At 38.4% G+C, this 14161-nt stretch overlaps 1 protein-coding gene across 1 annotated transcript in view; it reads right to left on the bottom strand.

Moving 5' to 3' along the window:
* Positions 1-14161, bottom strand: part of MAOB (monoamine oxidase B) — a gene marked incomplete at its 5' end in the record, with an annotated part of 474299 nt that overhangs the window by 15759 nt on the left and 444379 nt on the right. Inside the window, one exon of the mRNA XM_044072378.1 lies at positions 5365-5476. Coding sequence (XP_043928313.1) covers positions 5365-5476 — 112 coding nt within the window. The remainder of the gene's footprint in view (positions 1-5364; positions 5477-14161) is intronic.

Below are 14161 nucleotides of genomic sequence, written 5' to 3'. Positions count from 1 at the left end.
TCTTAGAGAGAACATTGAGGACCTGTTCCCTAGTGATAGTTAGGGGGCTATATTTGATGGTATTTCCTTAGTGGAGGTTGAGGAGGAGAGAGAGGTATAAAGTTAAAGGTGAATTTGTCTGCCAGTAGGTTTACTATATCTTTTGGCTCAGTGTAGATGGCTCCATTAACAATGATCTCTGCATACAACTGTTCATTGCCTTTGAGGTTGTGGACATAGCGAAAGAAGGCCTCATGGTTGTCCTTGGCATGTGAGGCCAAACATACCTCAAATTTAGCTTTAGTAGACTTTATTTGTCCTCTGAGTTGTTTAGTTTGATGAGAGTGCTTGTATCCTGCTGGGTGCTACATATGCTAATTATTTTCATGATTTTCTTTCTTCTGTTATACAGCCTCTTGGTGTTGTGATTTTACCAGGGTGACCTGTTTTTTTGAGTTAGTTCTGAACGTATTCTTGGTGGGTACAGCTGCCTCTATGCTGCTATTAACATGCTTATATAGGGTTTCTGTGAACAGTTTCACATTTTAAATAAAGAAACTAATAGTCTGATGTTCCTAATAACCCTGGAAGAGTAAATGAAAGTGTTTAAACATCAAGCCCTGCTGAGAAACTCCAGATAATGATGGTTTGTCAAGTTAATTCCGAATTCTGCAATCAAAAGAGAAAAGCACTAAGTTAGTAGTGTTATTAATCTGATGTTAGAAACAAGGCAAAAATCAGACTATTGGCGGGAAGCTGTAGTTACAGTGATTCCCAAGAAAGAGAAAGATCAGAGTATGTTGACCAATATCAGAATTACATAATAATAATAAAAATAATAATAATAATAATAATAATAATAATAATAATAATAATAAGCCTGAAAATATATAGATAATGGCTCTGCTGTTGAGAAAGCAGAGCAAAAAAGGACCCTTTAAACACAGTTAGCCTTCATGTGCAAAAGGCATTTGTTTGGGATGACTGGTATCATTTAATGCACATTTTATTGGTATTTGCATTTGCAAAAGAATTTGTTGGAAGTACTAAGGGCAATGTATGATAATGTGAGGGTCTGGGTTAAAATACATTAAGACTATAAGAAGGGACAAGACAAAGCTAATTGTCACTGTAATTTGTAATACATTTGAAGCCTTTTTGTGTACATTAGTGAGGTCATCAGATTTCAAAGGGTACAATTTTCTGGCTGTGAAGTTTAAAAATATTATTTGCAAATGACTGAGATTTTACGAGATCCGCAGTGGTGGTGCTGCGGTAGTGTTGTCGCCTCACAGTAAGATGCTGTCTGGTTCGATTCTCAGCTACAGCGTCTTCTGTGTGGAGACATGCGTGAATGGGCATACCTTTGTTGAAGGTTGTGCATCAGGGCTAGTAACTTGGCACATAAAAATCAACTACCAATCATTAGCGACCGGAGTTCCGCTGTGGCGACCCCTAACTGGGAGAAGCCAAAAGACACAACAACAACTGAGATTTTATGAGATACACAGTACAACGTAGTAGGGGAATATGCCCTTTCCCAGTACAGTGCAATCTTGGAGTTGGTGTCTTTAATTAGCAGGTAGTGTGGTAGGTTCAGGGAAGCTTGCACCCCTGCAAAAAAATTGCTTCTAAATGGCATGCTCTAAGGTTATGTCTAGGAGCATGTACAATGGCCTGTCAATTTTTTGTGAACCTTTTTTGTCAACATTTTGGATACTGATCTACAGAAGATTTGATTAAAGTCGGTATATCCATATATATATATATATATATAGAGAGAGAGAGAGAGAGAGAGATTGCTCATGGCTCTTGCAAATTTGGCTCCCTAATATAAAACACAGCCCAAAGACTACATGAATACATCTTAGAATAATTTACAGGTTTATTTTATTTATTTTTTTAAATTTATTATTATTGTGAAATAGTTATACTAAGGCAGCATGAACATAAGAATACCAATAAAACATACTCCAACAGAAAAAAGAAAAACATTGATCAACAGCCTAAGTGTGGACAAAAAAAGTTAGAGTAATGTTTCGCAAGCAAACAGAAAAGTACACCACAACTCATTAACTTGTTTAAAATCCAAATTCTGCTTAAGAGCATTACACAGTCTATTGTTGCAAAATGGCAAATCTGTGCTGATATCTTCAGTAAGATGTTTCCAGTGTTAGGATATAATAACACAGATAGTTATTTATAAATGTTGTAGCTGTTTTCCTTCCATTGTGTAAGTCCCAATGTTTTAGATGGGATCCCTGAAAGCCAAAAGCTTTGGGTTGACATGAGGGAATACATTTCCTAGTGGCTTACAGAGGTACAGCATATACTTTATTCTATTTAATGTTGCTGTTTCGGCAGGACAATTATATATACGGGTGGTGGACATCCAGTTCTCCACACCACCAAGGACTACCATCACCACAACCTCTGTCCTTTACCAGTAGTGGTCTTATATACCAGAAATTAATTTTTTTAAAGTGAGCAAAATATATATGGAATAGTGAGGACCAGCATTTGTTAGCTATGGATAATTGTTCCCACGAAGAAGCTGCACCTTGGTAGGCTAACAAGAGACCACCACTGCCAATCATATTCAACTACAGTTACACTATAATTAATTATCCTACTCCTGATATAAACAGTAAGGTGGTGGTACTTGACCTTAAGTTGAGGATGTTCCTGATCTTCCACTTTTGTGAGTGCATCACCATTCTTACTAATCTCACTACTAAGACTTATCAATTGTAGAAATTGCCACCAAGGAATGTCTGTGTGCTTAAACCGTGCCCAACATTTTGACAAGGTTAATGTACTAAAAATAATACACATGACTAGAATAAGGTGAGGTACTGAAATAAATGAGTAAATGAATAAAAAAAAAAAGTACCGACCCAACAAGGCTGGGCTTAAACCAAGTTTAATAACATACACAGGAAAAAATACATAAAATAAAGTAAGCACTTTTGCAATTACCACATCGCCTCCTCAGACTACTTGGTAAAAGAACACATGATAATTGAAACTCCTAACGATGTGAGTCTCCTACCAAAGGGCCTCACTGAGACAGATGCCTGGTGTCAAAGCCATGGCCTCAAGCTCAATGCCAAAAAGTGCATTGTCATCCCCTTTGGTAAAAACTCTGTACCCATGAACTGCCACATAGGCGGCAGTCTACTTAACACCGAAAGTGTGATAAGAGACCTTGGGACACAGGTGGACAGTAGTCTCTCCCTTGATGATCACATTGCCACAGTAGTCAGGAAATCCTTCTACATGGCACACCTCATCACAAAAGGTTTCCCATCCAGGAAAAAAGAGGTCATTGTTCTCCTCTACTCGTCACTCATTAGACCCATTATAGAGTACAATGCCCCTTTTGGTATGTACCTCACAAGACATCTACAACAACTGGAAAGACCGCAGAAATACCTCACAAAGAGGATTACTGGCCTCAAACAGATGCCCTACGCAGACCGTCTCAAAAAACTCCAGCTTTACTCCGTCACATATCGCCTACTCAGAGGCGATCACTGCCTAACATACAAAGCTATGTCAAATCCAGACCTGTTGGACATGCTCTACTTAAAGAAATCCCAATCCTTCTGAGCTACACGCTCTAGGGACCTAAACCTTGTTACCACAATAAACAGAACATGCTGGAGGGATAGATTCCTGTCCCAGAGACTTCCCATACTCTGGAACAAACTACCTATCTATATCAAACAAAGCTCCTCATTAGCACTCTTCAAAAAATCTTGATGAGTGGATGGGAAATAGGAAATTCTCCCCAGGGATCACCTCTGTGGTTCTGCTCGAGAGGGGCACAGGAAAATAATTTTCTTGGGTGAAGAAAGCCAGGGTGTCTTTTTGGCTAGACTTGTATAGGCCCTAGGGCCGATAGTCTAGTACCTACCTATGAACCTATGAGATTTTGAACAAAATCTAACCAATTAGTTGTTAGAAGCATTCCAAGTCTATCAGCCTTAAAGATATATCAAAATTAATAATATACAATATATACATCATTGAAATGTATGTGTTAAAACATTAAAACCACAAAAGTATCATATAAGTAATTGTGTCAATGTTTAAGTGGACGTGCTTTTAAGAAAGGTTGGTGACTAGATGCAGAACTCAAACCTGATGGTTTGTCTGTATTCAGATGTAAAATCCATTCCTGTTCTGCTGCTTCTGTTCTGTTTACTATGTCTCCACCCCTTAACCCTTCTTCTAAAGTCTGGAGGACTAGAAACTTGAAGGAATGTTCAATTCCAAACTGCATGCAGTGTTGTGCTAAAGCATTTGTACTTTTCTTATTTCTGATGTCTCTGTAGGGAGCTCTATCTTGAAATTTGCGTGAGTATATTCCAATTATTTTTCTTAATCTCACAGTATTGACTGACGTTGCTAGAGTATGGTAAGGAGACTAAAATGTTTACTAGTAGGAGACGGTGACTCTGATGTACTAGATGTTACCTTAACTGTGAAGTATGGTCTGCACCTGCCTTCTCTTTCTTGCCATGCATTGGTAATATATGAGTCAACCTCTGATTCACCATAACCCCTTTCTAAAAAAAATAATTGGAATATACTACATACAACAGAAGAACTTAAAGGAGTCATAGTCACAGTGCCACATTTTATGTTTAAGAATAATAAATCTTTGAAACAGCATCTTTGTTATAGATCTCAGTACAACAAGAAAGTAAGTCGATCGAGTAGAATAGGCACCTTTGCCTGCATGTCATGTTTAGCTTGTAAACACATTCTAACATGTTCAACATATTTACATCCTCACTCGAATTTCAAGATAGAGCTCAATTTCTACGCAGATTGTAAAACGTCAAATATTGTTTATTTCTGTAGCTGTCAGATCTGCCATGCGTTTTACATAGGCAAAACCAACAGGCTTTTAAAAGATAGAATCCTTGAACACTACAGAGACATCTAGTTTCAAACCTTTCTTGAAAGCACATCCACTTAAACACTGACAAAATTACTTATATGGTACATTTGTGGTTTTAATGTTTTAACACATACATTTCAATGATGTATATATTGTACGTTATTAATTTTGGTATATCTTTAAGGCTGATAGACTTGGAATGCTTCTAACAACTGACTGGTTAGATTTTGTTTAAAATCTCATGTATTCTTTTACCAAACAGTCTGAGAAAGGTGGTAACCGTGAAAACGGTTACTTTATTTTATGTATTTTTTCTGTGTATGTTATTAAACTTGATTTTAGCCCAGCCTTGTTCTTCGGTACTTTATTATTTATTATTTTTTATTCATTTTGACAAGATTGGAGGTTTATTATCCATTGTTGGGATTCATGTTGAGGACTGTTATATCATTCTGAAGCAGTAACCTGCTTACCTCTCTGGCTGCTCTTTCTCCAGCCTGAACAGCACCTTCCATGTACCCACTCCACTCAGTTGCAGTCTCAGTGCCAGCAAAAAAAATTCTTCCAACAGGCTGTCGGATTATTCTGCAGAAAGACCAAAACAAGAGTGATACAAAATACCATACACTGGTAAAACAAATAAAGTCTTATTTCAGGAATACTCCAAATTATGAAGTTTGTTTCTTCTGTTATTAGAAATGCTGTTAAAAAGAAAAGGCAATGTTTACGTACATTTGATATTTCACACTAATAATAAAAAAAAATCATAATTCTTTATATGTCATTGAAGCCAGATTAAATACTGCCAGATTTTACTGTTGTAGATGTATGATAGCCTTCATCAGCATAATGGGACACATTCTCTCATACAGTATTCCTTTTTAATTGCAGAATCACACAAGGTCTAGACATATGGCATGGATGCCAACATTTTTGCATAGCATAAAGATGTGTCTACTCTTCAATTAGTAACTAATGAAAACAACATTCCTGGGTTGTTCTACAATATTAGGATTCATAAACATAAGAGTGGTCAGATTATGCAGACTCGTATACAACTCTCTCTCTCTCTCTCTATATATATATATATATATATATATATATATATATATATTGGTCTTATTCACATTACCTAAATCCATTTGACTGACTTTCATTTCACCGAGACCAAACCACCTAATTTTGAAATACTGAAAACTCATTTGACTGAATGTCATTTCACTGAAAGCTTACAATGCTAAATTTCAAAAGACTAAACATTAAATCATATACAAACACACTCACAACACTAATAACTACCTCTTTCCAGAACTTAAAAACTACTTACTTACCCTCTTAACAGAAACTGGACAATGTAAAACCAAACTAAGTGGGGGGCTACGCCCTCCACACCCCCCAATGTGGGGGGCTGTACCACCCACACCTACCCTAACTATATATACTAACTCCAGGATCACACTACAGTGGGGAAAAGGGCATATAGCTTTTACTTGCCCTGAGAGGGGAAGTCTGGCTCTGTGATGTGAAAGGATAAATCCCTGACTATGATCCAGCCAACTTACGTTCAAGTAGCAGCTTGTACACAGGATGTGGGTAAGGAAGGGTGGAATTGAGTGACCAAGAAAAGTTGACCACCTTGGGTTCTGGGAGGTGCAATGCTGTTCCCAACAGAAGTGTTGAGGGACTGAAGGCAGCATCTACTGGGTCAATGCTGCTCATGCCACACATAAGCCACAGAAACAGTCCTGAAGGCATGCTTAGGCATGCATAGGAAACATCCCTTGAGCCATCCACAGCACACAGGGTGCTAGGTGGAGCCTAAGCGACCATTAATGTAAACAACAACCTACCTAGAATTCAACTCTTTCCTGCAAAAGAATACGAATAGGCTAATAGGGTTCTTGTCCTACTTAGGATACAAGTGGGCCACAGGGCTTTCACACAGACTTAGGAGTACATGGAGCAGCTCTCACCTCAGACAGGGAATGAATGAGCCAATAGGGTGCCAGGGTAGGAGTGAAGCTGGACAGAGTGAGAGTGTTAAAAAAACTGAGAGGACCAATGTATTTTTAAAAGTTAACTGCTATACTGAACATTTTCGTACTGGCTACTGTGAAGCACAAAGTATTTGTCATTATAAATAGCCCATTACTAAATGAATATTTCAAAATATTGTCTGTAAAATCTTCAGTTGTCTTTTTCCGTCTGAACTGCAAATATTTGTCTACTCAAAACCTTTGTTGCAAATCTGTAAGTGTACTGTATTTCACTATCTCCATTCATATTGTTTGCTTTTCTAACTAGTGCAAAATCTCTAAATATTGATGTACTAAACTGGTGCCCTTGTGGGCCTAGGTCATGGCTGAAAAGAATTTGGTGACCAGGCCACCTACCCCGTTATCAAGTGGCAATAAATAAATAAAAGAAAAATCCCCATTACACTTACATGCATACTTCTTGAAATCTCAACAGGTTCAGCTTATTTCTAATTTCAGGAAATAGCTGATAACAACAGGTTAAGGCAGTATTACAGAAATTATTTTCATCCACTATAAACTCAAGAAATGGCCTCATAAGAGCAAGGGCTTCTTGCACTTTTGATTGGAGTGAGTAGCTGCCCATCTTGTTAGTCTATTAGCAAAGAGAGGATACTACTGTACATTTAGAATCTTAAATACAAGTGAAGATAAACTGAGAGTGCCTCTCACTGTAAATGACAGTCAGCTAGCCTTCCGGGGTAGTATGTTGGGGTGCATCTGCAATATGCAAAAAAATACATATACCAAATTTATTTATAGCTCTTGGTAGGAGGCATGTGTTCTGGGGTGAATTAAAAAAAACTACTGGAAGAGCATACTAATGCTCAACAATCCATGAGTTAATCTTCAGGCAGTCTTTGCTGCAGAGGTAAGAAGGATAGATATTCTACAGCTGGTCTTTAGCTGGCTCTGGACTCTGATAACAGGTATTACAGCACTTTCTTTAAAAGACACCAGATAATCACGAGCTACTCCTATCTACTTATGATAAAAGTCTTAAAATATAGTTATTCAACTGGTCATGAAGAAGAGGGGAGTTGACAGTTTTGAGATGCTGTGTAACACTGAAACTAATTGCTGTTTTTTTTTTTTTTTTTTGTTGTTTTTAGAACTGATCATCCATTTATTAAGATATAACCTCCAAATATCTTGTTTATGGCATTGGCAGTCCTCCAAAGTGTAAGGATGTGTAGGTCACCAGAATCATACATAATTATGTTGATTTTTGGTAAGTCCATGGGAAGATTGTTCAAAACGAGACAAAAAGAAATGTACCCTAAGACCAAGCCTAACGGAATGCTCACTCTGAAGGTATCTATACTTGGTAAAAAGGATCCTGAGTATGACATGCGGAATCCATTTAAGTAGGTCTGGATCATCTAACTTGCACCAACCCCAAAATGTTAGACTTGCCAGTTTTGCTATTAGAAGTAAGTGATCCAAGGACTCAGAAATGAGCACTGTGTCTACCCCAGTAAGCTCAGTCTTGGTTGTGTTATTTATATATAAAGGAAGTAACATGGTAGATGGCAAAAGGTTCAGAAAAGCTTTAATGAAAAGCATACTGCTTGTTGGTTAGAAATCTGTATTTATTGACAATATGAAAGACCTCTGGATATACACTCTAAAATCTTACTGATAGGTCCTTTTGTGGTAAGGATGGAGAGGTAATTTTAGGGAAGTGAAAGATAACAGCATGTTTAAAATTAGAAGGAACTGTATCAGTAGAAAGTGGGAAATGAAAAATAAAGGGGAAAAACACCTGGCCATTATATTTTGAGAAACGTTGGATGAAGAGCAACGTTAAAACCTGAGTGATTTTTTTTAAAAATATTTTTCTAACAACTTACAAACAGTTGTAGGAAATATTTCCCTACGTGAAAGGGTGTGTAATAAAAAGGGGGTTGGCCATGATAAGAAAATGAGAGGTTAGATACAAAGGTGAGGGAAGGACAAATAACATTAATAGAGATATGGACCTTGAATACATTAACAAAAGCAAGGTCAGTGGACAGCCCATTATATCACATAATCTTTGAAAAAAGTCCTGATAACCATAGCAACCATAAGTCTGAACATCAGTTAGAGTCTAATGTTAACATTTTAACAGTTATATATTCAGTCAAATTACTGTTTAACTATATCAACTACCTCTTAATACTGAAATTATGAGATACAGGCATACCCTTTTCCAGCTATACCACTACTTTCTTTTTTCTGTTTTCCTTTGATACGTAGAGCACAGTTCTGTACCTACTTATTGCTTATAGCACAAAAACATTTCTTTTAATGCTTTATATCAGGATGATTAAGGTGTCTTTCTTCATACTTGCCCATATTTCCAGACTAGAGGTATCCAAACATTCCTTGTCAGCATATTATTCTACTGTAGCCCCTGCAGTTGCCAAAACACAACACTATAACCTGACCAGCTTTTACCTAAAAAAGGCTACTTAACATGAATACCTCACAGTAAATTGATGACTTCTTTCCCAAATACAAAATGCCAACTGAAACAGATCAAATGCAAGAAACCCCAATGGAAATAACATTGACCACTAAACCACGAAGAGACACAGGGTTCCTATCACAAAATCGAACAGGCTGAAGAGTGAATGGCTCTAACATCAGAAATGCCATTCATCAATGTGTTTTTTGTGAGATCGTGGTACAGTGAAGATTAGAAAATTTTCCCTTTCTTCACTGTAGTACAGTCTCGGTTGGTATATATAATTAGCAGGGGGTGTGAGAGGCACAGCCCCCCACAACAGCGACTTTGAGGTACAGCATTTTCGATGTTTAAGCTGTTTAATCTCCATTCTTTTCGATCTCGTAATATAGACCCAGAGACACATGGTCTGTACAGTGGTACTGATAGAGAAAGGATGTTTCATAATGTATTGAATAGGTTTAGAATCACAGACCGGCTTAGGTTTAGGGTTAACACAAATAGTAAGGATAGTACAGTCCACTGCAACAAATGCATCCTAAGGAATGTGAATGACAGCATAAACTTTCACATCATTAGGCTAATGATGTGCAGAAAAGTTCAAAGGTAGCCCCCAAAATTATAACCTCATGTAGGTTGTCAAGGTCATGACCTAATGGGTCATATCTGCAGTCTAGAGTGATGGGCAGTGAAGACTGCCTAACTCTGCCCTGATGAACATGATCTCTTGTCCAGTTTATGGAGACATCTAGGGCCTACAATTACATAGGTAACCATGCCAAGAATGATGTAAGTAAGTATTTCACTATGGCACTAAAAGGGATAAATCCAAGTAAGGAACTAAACTGAAATCCTTCTCATTTAAACAACTTGTCAAGGTTGTTTCATTCTGATAAAGACTGGAAGTGCAGAGGTGAGGCTAGATGGTGGCACCTTGTATTGAATGTGTTGTCCACCCACAGTCAGCAAAGCAATACTCAGCATCCTGTGTAGTTTCTAAAACAGTGATGTGTGAGAAAATGTCCATTATGCACAGGGATGCCAGCAAGGTGTAATGCAATAGCAAACAAGGGAATGACCTCAAAGAGAGAAGCCACAAAAAGTCTGACATACAGGATGTGCTTGTTGAAGACAATGTGTTTTAAGGTAGGGCAGAACCCTTCATCTCATACAGAACACACAAAAGAGGCAAAAGTAAAATCCCCCCTCGTTTCATTCCAAAGCATGGATCTTCTCTATGGCTGCTATGAAAAGTGGAGTCTAAGCTTGTCCCAAGAAATGTATGTATGTATGTGACCGGGTCTATGAAAAGAGTTAGCCCCCCCCCCCCCAATAGAAGGACCTAAGAGCTCCAGGATGTGGTTTTCCATGTTCACACTGAAAACAAACACTTCCTTCATAATGGCTTAATATGCTGGGGTGATCCTGGAAAATCTATATTGCACCCAGCTTTGAAATTGGTTTGTCCATGCTCATCTGATGACTCTGGGGACCAGCCTGCAATGCGTAAGTCCCAGAGGTAATGTGACCACATCTATTAAAAATGGTGTAAGAACAAGAGGGGCCTTCATATATTTAGGCAATGGTATAAGCTCATGCAACCTGGCAGTGTACACCCATACTCACAAAGAGTGGTTCCAGTACATACCAGCGTGATGTTGAGAGCCTGATCTGGCAGATGTTATGCATGAAACTCTGGTCAGCCCTCTTCAACATCAGCCAATGGCAGTGAACTAGTAAGATAACTGAGGAGAAGATACCTCAGCACTGAATGCAACAACCAAGCATCTGCTTGAAGACCTAAAGAATTGTTCTCTGGGTGTAGGCCAGTTGTAAGTAAGCTATGGTCTCTTTACCAGCTAGTGGCCAGTGTTTTCCTCCTGTCATGCACCCTAGTGTTTTTGCCAGAGATGCACCTCTCACAAACCACATTTTGTTTGCTAATGTGAACAAGTGAGACCATCTGGGGATGGATAATTTTACCTCCAAAAGAGTCTCACTGATGTCTGTCCTCCATACACTTTACTTTCTCACTTTGCTCTAGCATTGGTCTGATATCACAGGAAAGAGGCTCCTGCTGATAGTTCTATTTGGGACTCTTATCTTGTGAGACATGAAATGATGAATTGTCAGGAGTAAGATTCAAACTACACAAGCCACAGAAAAAAATGGGCAGACACTGTGTTTGGGAGTGATCTCCTAGTGTATGTGTTGGTTTACTATCAAAAAGGCGAATGTGGATACTCCACAGACCGAAAAATGAAAGACAGATGTCTGAATTTCTGTGTTACCGAGCATTCATAGGTTCACAGGTGTTTACTAGGCTAACGACCACAAGGACCTTTTTAAGCCTAGCCATGCATCCCAAATCTCTGACAAGTTCTGATACCCTTGATGAGTGTAAGCATTGGCCTGGAAGATGAACCATTTACAGGTTAACTGTGTCCATTAGAGACACAGGTGCCAAACCAATTGCTGTATGATACTTGCCATGTCCTACATGTAAGCCATGCAGCTATCCATCTTATCTAGAGTGCATCAATACCTAATTGTTCTGATGTAGTGATTAGTGTGTTGCATATAGGTTTGTCAATTCCACAAGAATCACATCACAGCACAATCCTTCATTTACAGCTGTTATTATATTGTTACACTATATCATGTTACAGGAGGTACTGATGTGTTTTCTACATACGCATGCTGATTTATGTTTTTATGTCCCAGACTTTACAATTCTGCTAATAAGTTATCCAATAGTAACGATGGATTTATTAAATAGGCTTTAGAACCGTGGCACAGATGCACATATGTAATTAATATGTGAAATAGAATCATACTAGTATAGCACACAAAGAGACAGTCTGTAAAAAGGTATATGTATTGCTACTTCACATGCATAGCAATTAGATATGTCAGGATTAGAACCCTGGCCACCATTACACAACTTCCCTGCCTTATTCCATTGAGCCACAGAGGACGGTAGGTGAGCAGTGAATCATTCATCACATAATCACCTGCATAAATATGTACTGTGCTATTCTCAATTAAATTACACATGAAGTGTATGTTCAGATTGTGCATTACCGTACTGATGCTGGGTTCATAGGTTCATACTAGGCTATCTGCCCTAGGGCATTTATAAGCTTAAACAGAACAGCCCAAAAGCACGCACGAGGGACAAAGTGCTCGGTCCAAACCAAAACAAAGTGTAAAGACAAAAATGTGGACCAGCACAATAGTTTAGCAGGGAAAATATTTAATTACTTCATATATAGCGCGCCTACGATCACAGGACTCAGAATGATGTTCCAAATGGTGGTATAGTGCCCGAAATAATCCAAATGATGCTAAATTCAAATGTAGTAAGCCTGCGCGAAAAGCAGAACTTAAACACCAAAGTCAAAAGTAATTGGTATCAACACAGTACCTGTTAGGAGTATTATACGTAAAAAACGCCCCAAGTCTTCAAAAATGTTCTAAAAGTCTGGAGTTAGACCAAATGTAAAACACAGCAGACCTGTAGATCCAAATACGTAGACCAAAAATGCATATAACAATGTAGTGCAAAAGGTAGGCCCAAGATGTATAATCAGGAAAATACCTCGTATACACGAAAAGTTATTGCAAATAATCCAAAAAGGTTTTTAATGTAGTAACGACTACATATGATGTGTTCAGCAATGTAACCAAAAAATTTTCGCCAACGATATACGCAAAAGCCAGGTTTAAGGAGCTAGATAAACGATGTAACCTGCAACCAGGCGTCCCCAGCGTGAAAGAAGCAGCAACAAATGGAACAGCCATTTATATTTACAATTATTATTTTGTTGTTCTTTTTTGCTTTAACATCTATATGTAGTAACTACTAGAAGATTTTCTATCATTATTTAGTTTTTGAATGGAATTGTCATTGCATACTTATTTCTGCAATGTTTCTTTAAATTTTTACTATATAAGACCAGGATGTTGGGAGCTACATAATTTTCTGTCATGATTCTTTAGCATTGAAGAAGGCTTTGTATAGCCGAAACCGGTCTGCTTGCTGTGAGCCATTTATATGGCTTTAACTTTTTGAAGTAATTAAATATTTTCCCTGCTAAACCATTGTGCTGGTCCACATTTTTGTCTTACCCTTCATTTATAAGCCTAGCCAGAGTGTGTTTGGCTTTCGCCACCCATTTTAAATTAATTTTGCTATGCCCTTTTTCGAGGTTAGTATACTGTGCTTCTGTCTAACAGTGACACAGAAGTGATACCCGGTGTAAACCTACGATCTCCCATCCACTCATCAAGATTCCTCTTGAAGAGAGTCAATGAGGGACTCTGCCTAACCTGGACTGGGATTTTATTCCAGAGTGAAGGGAGCCTCTGGGTTATGAATCTGTCCCTCCAGCATGTCCTATTTATTTCAGTGCTGAGGTTCAAGTCTCTCGAGCGTAGCTCGATGGGATTTGGATTTTCTGAGGTGCAGCATGTCCATTAATTCCGGGTTGGACATGGATTTATACGTCAGGCACAGATCGCCTCTGAGCGGGCGGTATGCCACTGAGTAGAGCTGGAGTTTCTTTAACCGGGCAGCATATGGCATCTGTTTGAGCCCTTTGATCCTCTTGGTGAGGTACTTTTGGGGTCTTTCCAGTTGCTGCAGGTGTCTGGTAAGGTACATCCCAAAAGGGGCATTGTACTCAATTATGGGCCTGATGAGGGATGAGTAAAGAGGCACGATGACCTCCCCTGATCTAGATGTGAATCCCTTCATGATTAGGTGGGCTATATAAAATG

Source organism: Protopterus annectens, chromosome 5.part0, assembly GCF_019279795.1.
Source record: "Protopterus annectens isolate FY-2018-M chromosome 5.part0, PAN1.0, whole genome shotgun sequence".
Taxonomy (NCBI): domain Eukaryota; kingdom Metazoa; phylum Chordata; order Ceratodontiformes; family Protopteridae; genus Protopterus; species Protopterus annectens.
The sequence above is the reverse complement of the archived record's forward strand: the minus strand, read 5'-3'. Positions and strand labels throughout refer to the sequence as shown.